Source organism: Myotis daubentonii, chromosome 1, assembly GCF_963259705.1.
Source record: "Myotis daubentonii chromosome 1, mMyoDau2.1, whole genome shotgun sequence".
NCBI lineage: Eukaryota > Metazoa > Chordata > Mammalia > Chiroptera > Vespertilionidae > Myotis > Myotis daubentonii.
The window spans coordinates 10,902,573-10,919,589 of record NC_081840.1 but is presented as its reverse complement, the minus strand read 5'-3'; the positions used below and the strand labels follow the sequence as shown (position 1 = coordinate 10,919,589).

The 17,017-nt window shown below is 50.5% G+C and overlaps 1 protein-coding gene across 6 annotated transcripts in view; it reads right to left on the bottom strand.

Moving 5' to 3' along the window:
* Positions 1 to 17,017, bottom strand: part of FOXN3 (forkhead box N3) — a 361,722-nt gene that overhangs the window by 18,209 nt on the left and 326,496 nt on the right. For 4 of the 6 annotated variants that reach the window (XM_059688361.1, XM_059688370.1, XM_059688395.1 and 1 more), the window contains one exon: positions 6,061 to 6,126. The exons of 1 other annotated variant lie outside the window; for it this stretch is intronic. In XM_059688361.1, the coding sequence (XP_059544344.1) occupies positions 6,061 to 6,126 (66 nt within the window). The remainder of the gene's footprint in view (positions 1 to 6,060; positions 6,127 to 17,017) is intronic. One more of the 6 variants, XM_059688379.1, reaches the window with a different exon arrangement.

Below are 17,017 nucleotides of genomic sequence, written 5' to 3'. Positions count from 1 at the left end.
ATTCCTGGTCAGTGCACCTACCTGGGTTGCGGGTCCCATCTTTGGCTGGGGCATGTATGGAAGGCAATTAATCAATGTTTCTCTCTCACATGGATGTCCCTCCCTCTCAAATCAACAAAAACGGATCTTCGGAGGGGGATAAAAATACCCATCCACAACAACAACAAAAAACAAACCCTAAAATGAAAGAGCAACAACTGCTCTTATGTGGCTTCTGTTCCCCTGTCCATATCCTGTCACCGTGGGACAAGGCCTGGGGAGCTTGGAACCAAGAGAGACCAGATGGGATTCATGGAGCGCGTGCTCTCCAGGACTCGGGCGTAACCACTGAATCACCTGCCAGTCGAAGGAGAGAAAAGCAGCGCCGAGAACGGTGCCCGTGCCCAGAATCCCCTGCCTGAGTGCCCAGACCTTTAGGCATGGCCAACAGGGAGGGAAGCTGAGGAAGCGGGTCCTCCGTTCCTCATCTCATTGCTGCCTTCATGGATGAAGGATCCCGCATCGACAGGCGGACACTCGGGGCAGCAGGGCCGCCAACTGAAGTCTTGCCCCACCATGAGCTCTGTGGCCTTGGGCAAGTGCCTCAACCTTTCTGAGCCTCAGTTTCCTCACCTGTAAACTCGCACAAACAAGCCTCACGGGACTGTTTTGAGGATTAAATAAGACAAGTTACATAAATGGCTTAGCTGGGAGGCTGGCCCATCCTATAAGCGCACCGTCCCGCCATCCCACCTCACCTCTGTCGCATCCTCTTATCCATGATCTGTAAGGCACAGGGTCTGACCAGGTCAAGACAGGGGACATCTGTTTGGCTGCTCATGCTGTTTGTAGTCACCCCTACCTCTGCATTCACCCATTAAAACACCCTCCTGTTTAATGAACCTCATTCACTTCAAAGAGAATCTTAGGACACAGCTACCTCCCAGCATCAAAAGGCTTCCCCTCAGCTACTTCCTGAACCTCCCAAGACTCCAGGCTCCTCAGAATCCTGAGCTCGTTCTCAAATGAGCTGCAATGGATCGCTGCCTCTGCCAACCCGGCATCGCTCAGTCCTCATCCCTGGCAGGCTCCTGGCGGCGGGATGGCGCATGTGTTCCCATTTGCTCTCTGACTGCCAGCGACCAGCTGTGACTCGGAACTGTTCCCCATCTCTTCTCCTTTCTGTCCCCATCCCAGGTGTCAGGAACACGGCTTCGGAAGACGGATCACAAGCAGGTTAAGGTCAAGGTGTGAGAAAGGCGTCCTGAGGTCTGTTTTGATTCTGGGATCCTAAAGGAGCATGAGGCCCAATCCTCGGCCCTTTCTGGAGGAGCCCGTCTGGCTGGCTGCTCCTTTTACTCTGTGTTTCCCTCAAACTCTATCAAAACACATAAAGCACGTTACAGCCAGTGCACCCCGCCCAGTGAGCTGGGCGACACCGAGGCTGCAGCTAGAGAAGATGAAACAAGAAACTGGACATTTAAAATCAACGGGAATGGCTAGCTCGGGTCTGTGGTTCTTGCAGGAAAAGACAGGCTCCAGCACCATCCCTTTCGCTACATCGTGTGGCGTTTGCAGGTGAGAAGACACACACACCTGAGACTCTCAACCTGCTGGAACCAGGTGCCAAGGACATCAGCACCTGGGCTGATGCACCCCTTTCTCTTACAGTAACAGACTGACCCTAAACTTTCTTATTTCTAACCAGCAAGAAAGCAACAGTCACACCCAAAGAGAGGACATCAAGCAGCAGCATCGGCATGCGATCATCTTGATAAAAAAAAGTCTGTGGCACAAGACAAATTCCCCCCAAGCTGCCCCCCCCCCACTTCCTCATCCCCCTGATGCTTCCCTTCCTTGGTTTTCACAGCTTCTAAAATTAACCTGAGCTCCTGCTGCTGCCCTTGGAGGGCAGCCCTGGCAAACGCTGCCTGCGGCCACAAGCCGAGCAGCCAGGTGATCAACAGTCCTCCCTTTTCCTGAAGTTGGTGCCACCACCTGCTCACTTGGAAGGAAGGATGCTGGGAGGCGCCTGCAAGGGGAGCCGACTTCCTGGTTGTCTCTCTTCCCCGATGCCCGGTGGGTCTGGTATGTTCCCGGTTCCAGGCAGGGAGCGGGATGCACCAGCTTCGCTGTTGTGTTTATTCTCTGGACTTCCTCTCTGGGAACATTCCCACCAGGGATTAGATAAGTCTTTGAAGATGAGTAATGGTGATCTGACTCCTGGCTTCAAACAGTTCCCCGAGTGGGGTTCCAGATGACTCACAGGGCTTGTCAAGGGGACAGCCACGCTGGGGCTTAGCAGACTCTAGAACAGGGGTGGGCAATGGGTTCTTAAACTGGACCGGGGGGCCGGAACAAAAGCATGGATGGAGTGTTTGTGTGAACTAATATAAAGTCAAAGTAAACATCATTACATAAAAGGGTACGGTCATTTTTTTCAATAGTTTTATTCATTTCAAACGGGCCGGATCTGGCCCGCGGGCCATAGTTTGCCCACGGCTGCTCTAGAAGCTGGAATTAGTCCACAGGGCCATTTTGGGGTGGGGGTGGGGGTGGGGGTGGGGTTGGATGGGTTTGACTAGAAGCATAACTCAGAGTGGAGGAGATTATGCTGCAGCAATGTTCTGCCCTGATGTTTGGGGAAGGCGGGTCCTATTGAGTGTCCTACCCAGCATGGGTGGCATCCTTACAGAATGTTCCCCAGGCTGCAAACTGGCAACGTTTGAAAGAGACAATGTCCCTGCTGGTGCTGCTGGTGGGAATGGCCCACTACGCAATGTTGGAGCCTGAGGTTTTAACGAGAGGCATGGCTGTCTCTTTGTAAGTGAAGCACCCGCTGCACTGAGAGGCCGAGGGACCCACAGGGAGTCCAGCACACATGATGCCCGGTGCGCGGAGCTCCCCGGGGGCAGCGAGGGAATCCCCAAAGATCAAGGGTCTTGCTGACTGGGGCTCTCACCAGCTTCTTGAGTCATTTTCTTTCTCTGACCTACTCGGCTCAGATGCTGGACCGTGGCCAGTCTGCCAGCCCCGAGCTGGCTTTGCAGATGCCGAGCAAGGGCAGGATGAGAGGAAACGCTCTAAGTGGCTGCTGTCTGGTGACCCGAGGGCAGAGGCTACGGAGGGCAATGAGAAAGGGAAAGCCTTTCAGGCCGCCCAGGCCAGCCTCGTACGGCTGGAGGTGACAGCGGCGGACAGACCAGGTTGGTGGCCCCGTTCGCACAGGAGCATCGGACAGCTAGGAGGTGAAAACAAGAGGCTATAAATAGTGGCACATGAGGAGGCTCCATAAACAGAGCCGGGCCCAGCTGAGCCCGGGGAGACTACAGGCAGGCGTGCACTCCCTCACGTGGGCAGTGGCAGGACCCAAGGCTGGATGATGCACACATACATTCACATGGCAAAACACACACACATCCACACGGCGACACGCACACACACCATGAGGCGGGCTGCCCGCACTCCAGCAGGCTGGCCCGTTCTGCCTAGGAATCCCTTCTCGCTTTTTCTAGGCCTTGGGCACAGCTGGCTGGGCAGGGGATGGAGGCGTCATCATGTTGTGTCTCTAACGCTTCTCCCTCTGGGAGGCAGGGTACCGTCTCACGTCCCAGGTAAGAAACATTATGCGATGTAACATGAACATAAAGGGAGGCAAAGGAAGAGTGAGGTGGAGAAGAGCTACCTGAGCAGATGTGGAGACACGGACACCTGTGACTGTGGGTACAGGAGGCGCAGGAGCGGCCAGCCTGGCTCCCCAGTGCACGGAGCTGACACTCAAGGCTCCAATCTCTGGAGCTTCACAGCCCACTCACACTGCTCTACCCTGACCTCCAGGGGACGCTACAGGGCTTGGGGCCAGAGGGGAAGGTGAGCACACAGCTGGTGGCCCCACCCTCTGCCTTTATATTATTCCTCTGCTGCTCTTTCTTCGGCTCCTGTGGGCATCGTGGCTCCTCCTTCCGGGACATGGAGCCGCCGCGTGGTGTGAGGCCTTCATGACGGTGTGCTGGGCGTCTCACAGTGCTAACGGGCAGGAAAACCTTCTGAAAATGAGCTGACAGCCTCAACACATGGATGCCGAGCTTTGAAAACTCAAATTCAGCATTTCAAGGTAAACGAGGCTATGGATACCTTGAAAAAAAAAACAAAACTATTTACAGTTTGAGTGTTGTAGTGAAAGAGAGGGGACAAGTTCACTTAGTCATGAAAACATTAAAAGCCATTCACTTGTCAACTAATAAAAAAAGGAACCGTTTTCCTGCTCTTCCTGTGGTCAGGAACCCGGCGATGGTACCTGAGGGAAGACCCGCCAATGGCCAATCCGCGCCTTTTCCCTCTTAACTTCATTCCTCAAGTTCGTCAAACGTATTTACTTAAAACCAATGACCGGTGGCCGGATGCAAAGGAAGATGCCGGAATCTCACAGCTCCGAGGAAGTCAGTATGTGTCCCCCATGATGAGTTATGTGACTTGATTTTAGAAACCATTCCAGACTGTAACTTGGTTACAACGTGGTCTGTGCTCTTTCTGCAATGTCATCTGAGGATGGCGGTGTTTTGTGTTAATATTCTCCTGTAACTTCTCACGTTGTTGAAAAACCACACTACAGGTCAACTGCCAGGTACACGTTCCCTGGGCAGCGTGTCTGCTGCTCGGAGGAGTGGGCAGCCTGGCGTTTCCATCACTAACGATCCGAGCTGAGCCAAGAGAGACTGATAATTCTGTGCCTTTAGCAGCCGGGAAGGGCAGCCCCGGATGGAGGGACAAGTCCCTCCTGAGAAAGCTGGGCTATGTATTTTGGATCTTTTTAAAAAACAGGAACAAGTGAGAAAGGATGGAATCAAACTTCCTCAGGCTGGTGGCCGGCTGTGAACAGCGCAGGGCTGGGGAGGATGGCCGGGAACCTCACATCGGCGCGCTAGTAACAGAGGCAGCCTGCTGGAGTCCGAGGCTGGAGGCTTTTCTGTGGGAAGCATCACTGACTCCCAAAGTGGGGGAGTCCCTTTGCCCAGGAGGCCACGCAATCCTTTGAGAGCCAGAGCCCCAACGGAGGTGAGGGCCCAGCCACAAGAACGAGCCGGGTGGGCACCAGCTCCTGGTGTCCTGGCCAAGTCTATCACGCTGTCATCTCCACGCCTGCGCATCTCAACAGGAGGCTGCAGCGCAGCAACGTCCTGCCGACGAGCTGAGCAGACCCTGGCGGACGAGCTGGCTGTCCGCTCAGCAGGTTTCTGGCTGGGGGTGGAACGTGGGCAGAGGAACTCATCTCAAGCCAGAAGGAAGAGGGGGCAGACATCTCCATGCAAGGCCCTTTTCCATCCCTTGGTAAGAAGATCTTTCTAAAACCATGGCAGTCTAGCTCCAGACGTAGGGGGAAAAAAACACAAGGGGGTGGGTAGAAAAGAAGCTCAAAGAAGGAGGAGAGTTGTCTCAAGCCTAATATTGCTCAACGGCCAACAGAAGGTGAGGACAGGAGCTCTGCTGGGCTAATCAGCCCTGCCCTCCTGCCCTCCTGCCCTTGGCAGCCAGGAAGGCTGGTGCGGATGACCCTGGGGCGCCATGGGGTCCATTTCAAGGTTCGTCCAAGCTCCTGCATGACACCCACCTCAGCCAGACGACCCTCTCCTCTCTCCATCTATACGATGGCAGCCTGCTATTAATGAGATCCCAAAGGGAAGGAGTTTCTAAAAATGGCCACCGCTCAGTGGCAGGGCTGCTAAGCTGGCCCCACGTAGCGTCTCCAGCAGAAACCACAAACTCGCAGGAGCGATCCCTGCAGGCGCAGAGAAGGCCTCTCCGCTGGGACTCATTACAGGGCCTGCTTCCCTTCCCCCAAGCCCGAAGCTCTGAAATTAGACGAGAACTTTGCCATCGTGGAGACACACCTAAGCCTCCATTCACACATATGCACGGCCACGTGTTCGTATGCACATGTGTGTCATCGCGCACGAAGGTCGTCTTAAAGTGATTCTGCAAGGAGGTTCTACTTGAGCATTAGTTCTCCCTATGGCCTGGTATGTAAATGAGAAGGTTAAGTTCACAAACTATGTGCTGAAGGCTATAGAAATAGCTACTCACAACCTGCTTGTATCTCAGGGGGAGTATTCAAAAGCATCATGGCACTGGCAGCATCAATGTCAGGATCTGGAAAAGTCAACCAATAAATAACATTATTTACAACGGGGCTGGTGCGTGTGCGTGGTTCTTCCCCCTGCACGTTAGTTTATGAATGCAACAGAGAAAAAAAAAAAAGCCCCGAAACTTGATGAGCTAGATCCCCAAGGTGACTTTCTTCCCACTTGGATTTGAGAGGGAGAAAGGTATTCTAGAAAGAGATGTAAGGGGCAGGTTCTTATGTTTTTAAAACAGAGCATGGTCTCTCTTCTCATTTTGCTAGTTTCATGATTTGCACTGTAAGTTCCTGGTAACGGGGCTGATCCATGCACCCCGACAGCTTGTTCCCTGGGTGCAGGCGCAGGAGACTGGGGCGACAATAGGAAGTTCGGCCACAGGCATCTCGAATGAACTGGGGAAGCTCACAGCACCGGGAAGAGAAAGCATTACGTACACCTGCATCTAGTGCGGTACACACAAGACGGCTGGTCATTTCCATTTGTCAGCAGAACCTAAGTTGCATTTTATGAGATTGTGTGTGTATGTGTGTGTGTGTACAGCAGTGGTGAAGGCATTAAAAACACACATGCTTAAAACATATATAAAAAAAATCAAAGTTATGATGTTGAGAGCACAATGTTTGCTCCCACATCTATGATTGCTTTTAATATGGGACCAAAAAAAAAAAAATTCCTCATCACTTCATTGCTGTAATTCTTAATAGGTTTCTGAATCCTTACTGATCCACCGGTCGACAGATGGCAGGTTATACAGAGACAGAGAAAAATATTATCCTTTTATAACTAAATTCATTTTCCTCTGAGAAACAGCAGCGCGGCTGCTATGGAAATGAAAGTCACCATGGCAACAGTAAACAACCCCCAAGAATGGTCACTGAATAGGCTGAAAAGAACATCTGCCCTAGCCCAGCGTCCCAGCTGCCCCAGGGCGAGATTCGCTAATAAGTGCGGTGGCACCGAGTGACAGAAGCCGCCGCCGCCGCCGCCTGTGACCTGCCCAAGTAAATGAAGTGTGCAACTGAAGATGACATCAGAATGCCTGTCCTTGCAGATCGCTACCTCTGATTCTGCGAAACCCAATGACGAACGGTGGGGGGAGAGTGGGGATCGCACCTGTCAGTTTCTGTACAAATTACACACCAAAAAATTCAATTTACTACTAATGGCTCCACGGCACTTTATTTGGGGTATTATGCTAGAAAATGACTTTTTTACTGTTTAAAAAGTACATTTTTCATATTTTATAGGGGCAGTTTAATTCCAAGGGAGCAATGGGAAGCAGCAGAAAGCCCCACAAGTGATTAATAATATAGATGACGCTGGTTCCAGAAGACAATGTCTCAAAAGGAAAAAAACTACAGGAGCTTTTACTCTGCAAGCCCTTTTCTATTTTGCCTGCAGGAGACCCGTTACTTAAACTCCATAATGGAGTAAAAGTTTATTTTAATAGGTACATTGCATGAGAAACAGGTAAATTAACTTGTTTAGCAATTCCTGGGGTGAAATTCTTAAAACAGTCATGGCTCCCACTGATATTGAAATATATGTCAGTTGAAGGATGAACTGAAAAACTTAACAGTTCCACTCACGGCTCCCAGGGTTCCCGCTGCCCCGCCCTCTCGATTTCCCACAGGGCCTGTTGCCAAGATGCAGAATTTGCAGTTTCTGGGTATTGCTGGCACCTCGCAAACCTCAGGGGAGCAAGCAGCTCCCAGGAGGTGCCGTGGGGGCTGACGCTTCCCCTTCCTAACCCCTCTTTTTGGAAAGGGCCCTTCCTTATCTCAGGGCTGAGAAAACACACCTGTTTGTTTTCAGCAAGGTAGGCTCTTTGCCATCTTTGAGAATGCAAGTGCCGCCGCAACCCATGGCTGGCCTGGCCCCGTGTCCCCGTCTCCCAGGGGACTCTTACCCGGAGTTCTCCTGAACCACCAGGAGGTTCAGAGGGGGCAGAACAAGAGAAAGCACAGGTAAGGAGTCAGGATTTATATTCTCCCACCATCACAGTGGACCTCAGGAGGGAGGTGTAAAAGGCATAATGAAATAAATGAGAAAGAAGGAAGAGAAAGAGGCCTTAAACAAAAACAGTATGATGAACACACCCATGAATTTCGCAGAACCTAAGGGACACTTGAGGAGTATTGTAGACCCACGTAACATCCACCCACGACCCCACCCAAGCCAAATGAACACAAAGGACGCTAAGCAAAAACGACGCTTTAGGACAAGTCCCCCAATCCTTCCTTCCATCCAGATTTGCCACCCCCTTGGCCGCCACAGATAAAACCCCCGATGCTACCTCAGCACTCCTGCTGGTCTGCAGGCATGTGGGGGTAGGCCCATCACCCAGTCATCTCAGGAGCTCATTCATAATCAATTTCCACAGCCCCACTTCTCCATCCTGAGCGGGTCAATTCCAGGGGGGACATAAGCTTTAATATGAAATGCTATGCACAGAATGGAATGGCAGGCAAGGCACAGGATGCCCAGCCCCCCAACACGGATTGGCAAACATGAGAACTGCACGTGGTCTGAGAAAACATGCTTATGTATTTACACAAGTGTGTGTGTGGCAGCAGTGATGCCAGCCTTGGTGTATAGCTTATTGAGTTCTGACCAATTTCACTCCAGTGTTAGCACGACCATAATGAAGACACAGAGCACAACGAAGAGACAGATTTCCATCACCCCAAAGTTCCCTGAGCCCCTCTGCAGTCATCCCTACCCTTGCCCTGGACAACTGCTAGATTGGCGTTGTTATTCATCCATGATGTGGTATCGGGGGTTCATTCCTTATTACTGCTATTACTGAGTGGTATTCCATTGTGTGGCTATGCTCCAATTTGTTTATCTGTCCACCTGCAGGTGGACATTTGTATTGCTTCCAGTTTGGGATTTAAAAAAAAAAAAAGCTGCTATGAACTTTTGTACCAATCGTTTATGAACACATGTTTTCATTTCCCTTGCGTAATTGCTGGTAAGTCAATGTTTAACTTTCTAGGGCAGTGATTTTCAACCTGAGGGCCGCAGAATTTTTAAAACATGAAATACCGGACTATTTAGAAAAGGGCACTGACCTCTTTTCCCTTAGATTGTCAAATAAAAAACATGACAACAGCCAACACAACAAAAGCTGTCCGGTGTGAATGCCCTGTCTTGAACCATACATATATAGGTCACATAATAGAGTAGCATCTTATCGGGCACATTGGATAATAAAGTTGCATCTGATGGTTTAATTCTTGGAACCAGAAGTCCTTATATACAAGTACTAGAGGCCCGGTGCATGAAATTAAGGCATGGGTAGGGGGTCCCTACGCCTGGTTGGAGATCGGGTGGTGCCGCCCGCTCTCGGGCCCCCGTTTGGTCGATCTGCATATTAGGCTTTTATTTTATAGGATAGGCACCTGATTTTTAAAAAAGTCACTTAGGAGCAAAAAGAGTAGGTAACTATCATCTTTTTTTTTTTTTTAATATATTTTATTGATTTTTTACAGAGAGGAAGGGAGAGAGATATAGAGTTAGAAACATCGATGAGAGAGAAACATCGATCAGCCGCCTTCTGCACATCTCCTACTGGGGATGTGCCCACAACCAAGGTACATGCCCTTGACCGGAATCGAACCTGGGACCTTTCAGTCCGCAGGCCAACGCTCTATCTACTGAGCCAAACCGGTTTCGGCAACTATCATCTTTTTAAAAGTAAATCAATCAAAGTTATACCTAATTTTGTCTAATTGGCAAAAAATATATTTTTTGAGTGTGATGCAGAATTTTAGTAATTAGTTTATGTGAGCCCTGGGATGAAAAAGGTTGAAAATCACTGTTCTAGGGACTGACTGACTCTTTTTCCTAAGAGGCACCATGTGTGAGAGTTCCAATTGCTCCATATTTTTGTCATCAGATGAAATTGCCAATATTTTTAATTTTAGCCCTTCTCGTAGATGTGTAGTGGTATTTCATTGTGGTTTTAACTCATATCTCCCTAATGACAAAAAGGGGTTTTGAGCACCCTCTCATGTATTTAGTGGTCATTTGTGTATCTTCTTTTGAGAAAGGCCTGCTCAAGTTTGTGCCCATTCTTTAAACTGAACTGTTCAACATCTCACTATTAGAAGGCCTCTTTGAACCTTCCAGATAGAAGTCCTTTGTGAGGTAGTTTTTCTCAGTCCATGTCTTGTGTACTCAGTTTCTTATTAGTGCCTTTTAATAAGCAGAAGTTTTAAATTACTATGAAGTCCAATTTGTCAATTTTTTATGTGTCCCAACTAAGAAATCTTGGCTTACTCCCCAGTTACAGTATCTTTTATTCTCTGTTAGGATGTCAAACATAATGTCATCTGGGTTCAACACCCAGATTTATAGGCAAATGAAACAGGAAGTAACCCACCAGATTCCTGCCTTTACCCAGTGAAAACTGGCGAAGCACAGAACTGTCAGACTGTGCAGACCAACACCAGAGGATCCCTTCTGGCTGCAGGTATGGTGGGAGACACCAGGCAACCCAAGAGAAGCTAGTCAGGCCTGTTTCTACAGGGAAAAAAGTCTCAGACCACCTGACGCGTTTATGCTGGTCACACCCTCACATCCTGTGTGCGTGCTTCGGGCCAACAACCTCCCGTCTCTCCTCTCCAAAGACAGGCTACAAGGCTTAGTCTTATCTATTATTAAAATGCCTTAAGTTTTTTCCCTTTTTAAAAAGAGTCCTGAAAGTACTGTGTGCTCACTGTAAAACACACACACGGGGTGGAATTAACTGAAAAATAAATGCCTTCCTCACAGACCCACTCCCAGATTCATTCTCTTTATGTATGTCCAGAAACTGTCTATATAAATATAGGCGTTTACATATATCCATTGAAATACCAACTCACATATTCACATGCATGCTTGTGTCCATTCCTTAAAAGTGAGTTCATAGGGAAAATACTTTTCTAAAAAGAACTTTTTCCTCCTATTTTTCATGAACGACTATCTTGCACCTTTTCATATTAGCATACATGATGTGAAGTTCTCCCGTGGTGACTTTTTGTGCATGGAAACATAACGACCATTCTCTTTCTTTAAGACGGCAGACTACGGGAAGGTGGAAACGGCGCTTGTAACCTGTAACCTGCTTCTCCTCTCGGATCTCAAGCCCCTACCCACCTCCCCTACCTCCAAGGACCCAACAGGCCCCGCGCTCTCCCTCCGTGCCCTTTCTGAGGTCACGCCCACTGGCTGCCTTGGGTCACATGCTATTTTCTATGCGCACACTCTGAGTCTCCCTGAAAGCCTCTCAATCCTCTGCGGCCAGGACAGACGAGAGGTGGTTTGCACCTTAGACAACAGGGATGTTCCGACAAAGGCATATTCCCTTGGCAGGATGCTTTAGACCAGTGGTTCTCAACCTTCTGGCCCTTTAAATACAGTTCCTCATGTTGTGACCCAACCATAAAATTATTTTCGTGGCTACTTCATAACTGTAATGTTGCCACTGTTATGAATCGTCATGTAAATATCTGATAGGCAGGATGGTCTCAGGCGACCCCTGTGAAAGGGTCGTTCGACCGCCAAAGGGGTCGCGACCCACAGGTTGAGAACCGCTGCTTTAGACTGAGGACACCTGTTAGAGATCGGGGAGCTGCTGGGGGTAGAGAATACTTCTGCTTTGGAGGCACTACAGCTGCTGAAGGATAAGAGGTCCGGAACTAGATCTGGGGGAGGGGGACGACTGTCTAGTATTTCCCCTGGGTTTAAAGAGTCGTTCCCCCCAGATGGGTCAATCCAGTTTATCAGCAGAAGAGAAAGATTTTGGCCAGGAACTCTTTTAAGGAATAAAGATCCACTTGGCAGGAGTATCCTTCCTGTTGCATCTCTGGGGGATGGGGGTGAGGCAGAGGGGTGCAGGGGAATAAAGAAGCACAAATCTCTGTATCTGTGGAGTGGAGAAGGTATCTCCCAACAGGCCCTAATTCAGCGTCCTAATACAGGAGCCTCCGCCATCACCGCTGGGTGGTTCAGTACACCACCAGCACTCATTCCCTCGCGGACGCTTCACAAAGTCATGGCCACCCTCAAAGCACAGCCAGCCTCAAATCCCCCATTCAAACCATCCCTCCTTCCTCCTGCCTCAGTAACAAGTGTCACTTCTCCCCTGGGCCAGTTCCCAGTGGCCCATTTCAATTTTCATCTTTAATGAAAATTCATCTTTAACGCAGTTGTCTTACCGCATTGCCTCTTCCCCGCAGTGCGAGACCGACAGACTGTCACGTGTCTTACAGATGTTTTCAAATCCTTTTTTCTTGAAGGTACAGACACAATTATATTATGCTCCAGTGAGAGAAATGGGCAAGGGAGTTCCTAAAACCAATGGCTTAGCTTTGTGGATTTAAAATGCCATTGCTCTTCATGTCTCCAAAATGTGGAGAAGGTGTCTTCTGGGCACAGGAGGACACCTTTGCTCCGTGGGTTTGATGGGAAAATGCTAGGCCAGGCTTGAGGATTCTCGGGCTCAGGATCTGGGTCTGCTCCGATGTAACACATGATTTTCATTTGGGGTCTGAGTTCATTGTTTTTAAAATGGTTGTGGGTCAACATCCCTCACTCCAAATGAAGCAAAATAAAATGGCAGTGGGCGAATGCAGCCTTGGGAGGGGCCAGGTTGGTTTTTCATCTCATTCCGCACGGTTCCTGGCTTGTGGCTGCCAGAACTAGCGACACCAACGAGTACCCACCAAGTGGGGCATCTACTCCAACCCCTTGGGGGGCAGCTAACCCTCTTAGTAAGGTTGGAAGAATATCCTTGTATCCCTGGAAAGACTGCCCTGTCATTCCGGGCATCAGCGGGGTCCATGTCAGAGCGCTCCACCCAGCAGGCACGGCATCTAATGGGTAGAGCCCATAGGTGCTGCCCCACTTTCTAGAGCAGTGATGGCGAACCTATGACACGCGTGTCAGAGGTGACACGCGAACTCATTTTTTTTTTGGTTGATTTTTCTTTGTCAAATGGCATTTAAATATATAAAATAAATATCAAAAATATAAATCTTTGTTTTACTATGGTTGCAAAGGTCAAAATGGGGTTTTCAAAATGCTGACCTGCCGAGCTCAAAAGGTTCGCCATCACTGTTCTAGAGTCTTCAGGCTAGCCCCCCACAACAAAGAATTTCCCAAAATATGAACAGATCTGAAGGTAAAAACTCTTTACTGAGCTTACATATACATGTGCTGTGGTCAGGAAAAGCAGTTCTTCGAACCAAATGATCCCAAGAAGAATACACAGAAATGAACAAATAGGTACATTTTGTTGTTGACATTTTTCTTTTCCTTTTGGCAAACTCTCTAGGTGCAGGTTAAAAGAGAGGACACATTATGTTTGCGGCTTTGAAACAAGACCCCTAGACCGGCTGCCTGTGATGTGGAAGGCAGTGGGGCAGGCAAGCGCTGTCAGATCTTCCCAGGTCACTCGCCACTTCCCTTCTGGCCCAAGGTAGTTAAGATGGCATTCACCATCGCTATGAACATCTGAGGGGCTCTCTCAGCCAGACGGGGGACAGTGATACCGCTGAGCCCAGTGCACAATCTTCGAGATTGATGGGATTTTAGGGAATAAAAGCCTCACCCAAAGATTGACTCCAAGTTGTGACTTCCAAAATCATCTTTATGACGGGAGTTGGAGTTAGAGAAGAGCTGCCCTTCTCCTCCCCAAAACTGACTTTCAAGAAAAACTCCAAACTCCTGCTGCTCTGGAGAAATGAGGCGAGTTACAATGAACTATTAAGCAAGTTGTTTGTTGCAACCAAAGAGCATCTAAATCAACAGGGGGAGGAGGGGGGGAAACGGGGGCGTGGTGTGTGATCTATACATGCATTTTAGGACTTATTTGGCTCCCGTCCATTCGCCTTCAGAGACTTTCAAACAGTGACTGGCGAACCCTAAAAGAGGGATGTGTGCTGGTCTGAGGAGCAGGGTCACCATCAGCTCTGCAAATCAGAAGGCATTCATCCCAGTCAGCTCCACCATGGAGCAGCTCTCTCGCTCGTGTAAACTGCCCATTTATTACCCCCAACCCCATTTCCCCTTTCATGCAGAATGGGGCTGAGGAAAAGGTTCTGGAAGATAAATACACAGCTCGGAGTGCACCCTGGGCTGGGAGTCAGACGCTAAGGGGTTGCCTTTGCTCTATGTCTCAGTCACCCCATATCTCCAAGTGATGTTAGGGTGGCTGAGCTGGGGGTCCCCCCAAGGACTCCGACTCTATGAGTCCACCAGTCCCTGCTGCTTCCCTGCTGGAGAAATAAAAGAAAGCTGACCCTGGCCAGTGGCTCAGCTGGTTGGAGCACTGTCCCCTACACCAAAAGGCTGAGGGTTCAATTCCTGGTCAGGGCACATAGCTAGCTTGCGGGTTGGATCCCCAGTTGAGGTGTGTGTGGGGGGGCACCTGATCATGTTTCTCTCTCATCAATAAAAAGCACAGCCTCGGGTGAGGATTATAAAAGAAAGAAAGCCCACGGACACTCTCCAAGCAGATGCTCCCAACTTCTGTCTCCTTCGGGCAACAAGGAACGCTTTAACTTCGCTATCTTCAGAGTTCCTTCATTCTGTCTCATTTGCTTCGGCAAAGGGGTCTGTATTTCATCACCTACTTTTTCAAATCTGTGCTCCCAAGGAACCCAACCCCTCGAGTCCCTTCCCAAGCTACATTAGGGCCCATCCCCCTCCTCTCAGCCAAGGCACGCTCACCTGCCCACACCTCTGTTACCTGGCTCTCGCCATTTTCCTAATGACAATGACCTGTCCAACCGCCTGGGCGCCATCGGGAAGGAGCCGTGTAGACTGACACTGAGAATGCAAAAGGGTCTCAAATCCTAGAACTTGGAGACTAGGGCTAAGGTGACAGGAGACCCAGATCAGGTAAATGGTTTGCAGCCATTGCTTAGGAAGGGAAGGCATTCTGAGTTGGCTCTGTCTGGCTCGTTAAGCTGTGCTTGCAGCTGCTGCCTGTAGTGGCTAAAAAATAATTCTTTTTAACTTCTTGCAGGTGCCTGAGAAACTGTACATTCCTCAGAATGTTTCCCCCTTTGCACCTCATTCAGCTGTAAATTTACTTACTGCATTCTCCATTTTTGTCTCTTTGGGGCACTTGGGAGATTCTGTAAAGGGGATTCCGACACTGGGAGGAAGGAGCGGAGGGAATAAACGCTGGAGGCTTCTAGACTCTGCTTGCTCCTGGCTTCTTCAACCATTGATGATGCATCAACCAAGGCCACCACCCACCCAGCTGGGAGCAGGAAGCTGGCCCTGGGTGCGAGGTGTTCTCCTGGGGCAGGAACAGGAATGGGGATGCCCAGGGGAGCCCTGAGGGCTGGAGGGCCTGGCCACACCGCTGTCTCGAAGGAAGGATGTGCCAAGTCCAGAAGCCAGAGACGTCGGATAGAGGAGCTCAAGGCCACTGGGCCAGAGCACCAGACGGCTGGGCCCATAGCTGGTGGGACGTGTTGGGGGACCTCCAGGACACCTACCAGTATCTTCAGTCTATCCTTTCCCTGTCCACACTGTTAGCACCTTCCCCAACGATCACTTCTCCCCTCCACTGGGAGACCAGCTCCTCTGGCCTAGTCCCCACCCGGGAAGCCGCTCCCTCCTCTAGCAAAGAGGCCAGGGCAGCTGGCCACCCCTGCAGACTCCCCCGCTCCAGCTGTCCTCAGGGTGGCCCGGCCCCACCAGGCAATGCAATCCCTGTGGGGGCTGACAATTGAATATTTCCATTTGCTCGGCATCTTCAATTAGCCCTGTCTTCAGCTGGGTAGACGTGCAAAGCCTCTTTTCCAGAAGCGAAGATTCCATCCCGGAGTGACACTGGCAGGTGTGTCAGGGAGGGAGCGTCAACATCGCTCAGAGCCTTGACACCAGCGCTCCCAGGAACCAATCGGCTGCCTGCCGGCTCCCAAGGGTCTTCCCTCCGCGCACTCAGGTGACGAAGAACCAAATACTCAGGAACGGAGGCATTACCTACGGACTCACGAGAATTTCCAAAGGGACCACAGAACCACCGACTTCCCAGATCTGACAGCCAAGTGTCATCAGACGGACGCCTTAGAACTAGGCCCACTCTGTGCTTTCTGCATCTCCAACGAGCTCTGCCTAATTCAGCTGGCGTCCGCCACACCGAGTCCCTCGTGCTGCCCCGCTGTCCGCGCCAGCCTCTCTATGGTCCTGTCCCAGGACGATGATTCCGTTGAAATGATCTCTTCCCTGAAAAGGAGTTTCCTGCACTGAAATCAACTTCCTTACCAAAGAGCTGCTCCTCAAACACCCGGAAGGGGCGACCACTGCAACCAGGAGCCCGAACCTCGATCTCCCGGGGTGAATGCCACAGCGGTGAGATGCCGCAGCGTGGGTATCATGCTCTCTAACTGGAGTGGCGCCGGCATTTTCCTTTGGTTACTTCAAGACATGTCAGAGGGTATTTTAAGAACCTATCTCAAGTCAGAGGGTGTGGGTGGAGTGAGGACAAATTAAAGTAATTCCATCTGTGGACAGACCACCAGGGGACCCGTTACAGCATCTCCGCACCCAGAGAGGCTGGGCCGGGAGAATCCAGTAGGTAGGGACTGCCACCAGACAAGGTGTGGAGGGGAAGGGACATCAGAGGAACGAGACCTTGAGCCCTGGTGCCTGCTCCTCTGGGATTCGAGGTCAGGTACATGCCAATGAATCCCCTTTGCCACCACCGACTTCTGAATGAAAGTGAAGTGCGTTCTCTGGGGCGCTGCCTGCCTGTCTACCAAGGCCCAGATCGGCTCTCCCTCCCCTGTGCCTGTGTCTGCGGCAACTGAGGCGGCCAGCCTGTGGGCCCAGGTGTGCAGGAGCACCTCCCCTCCTCTAGGGGAGGACGGAGGGCAGGAGGACCAGCACCAGCT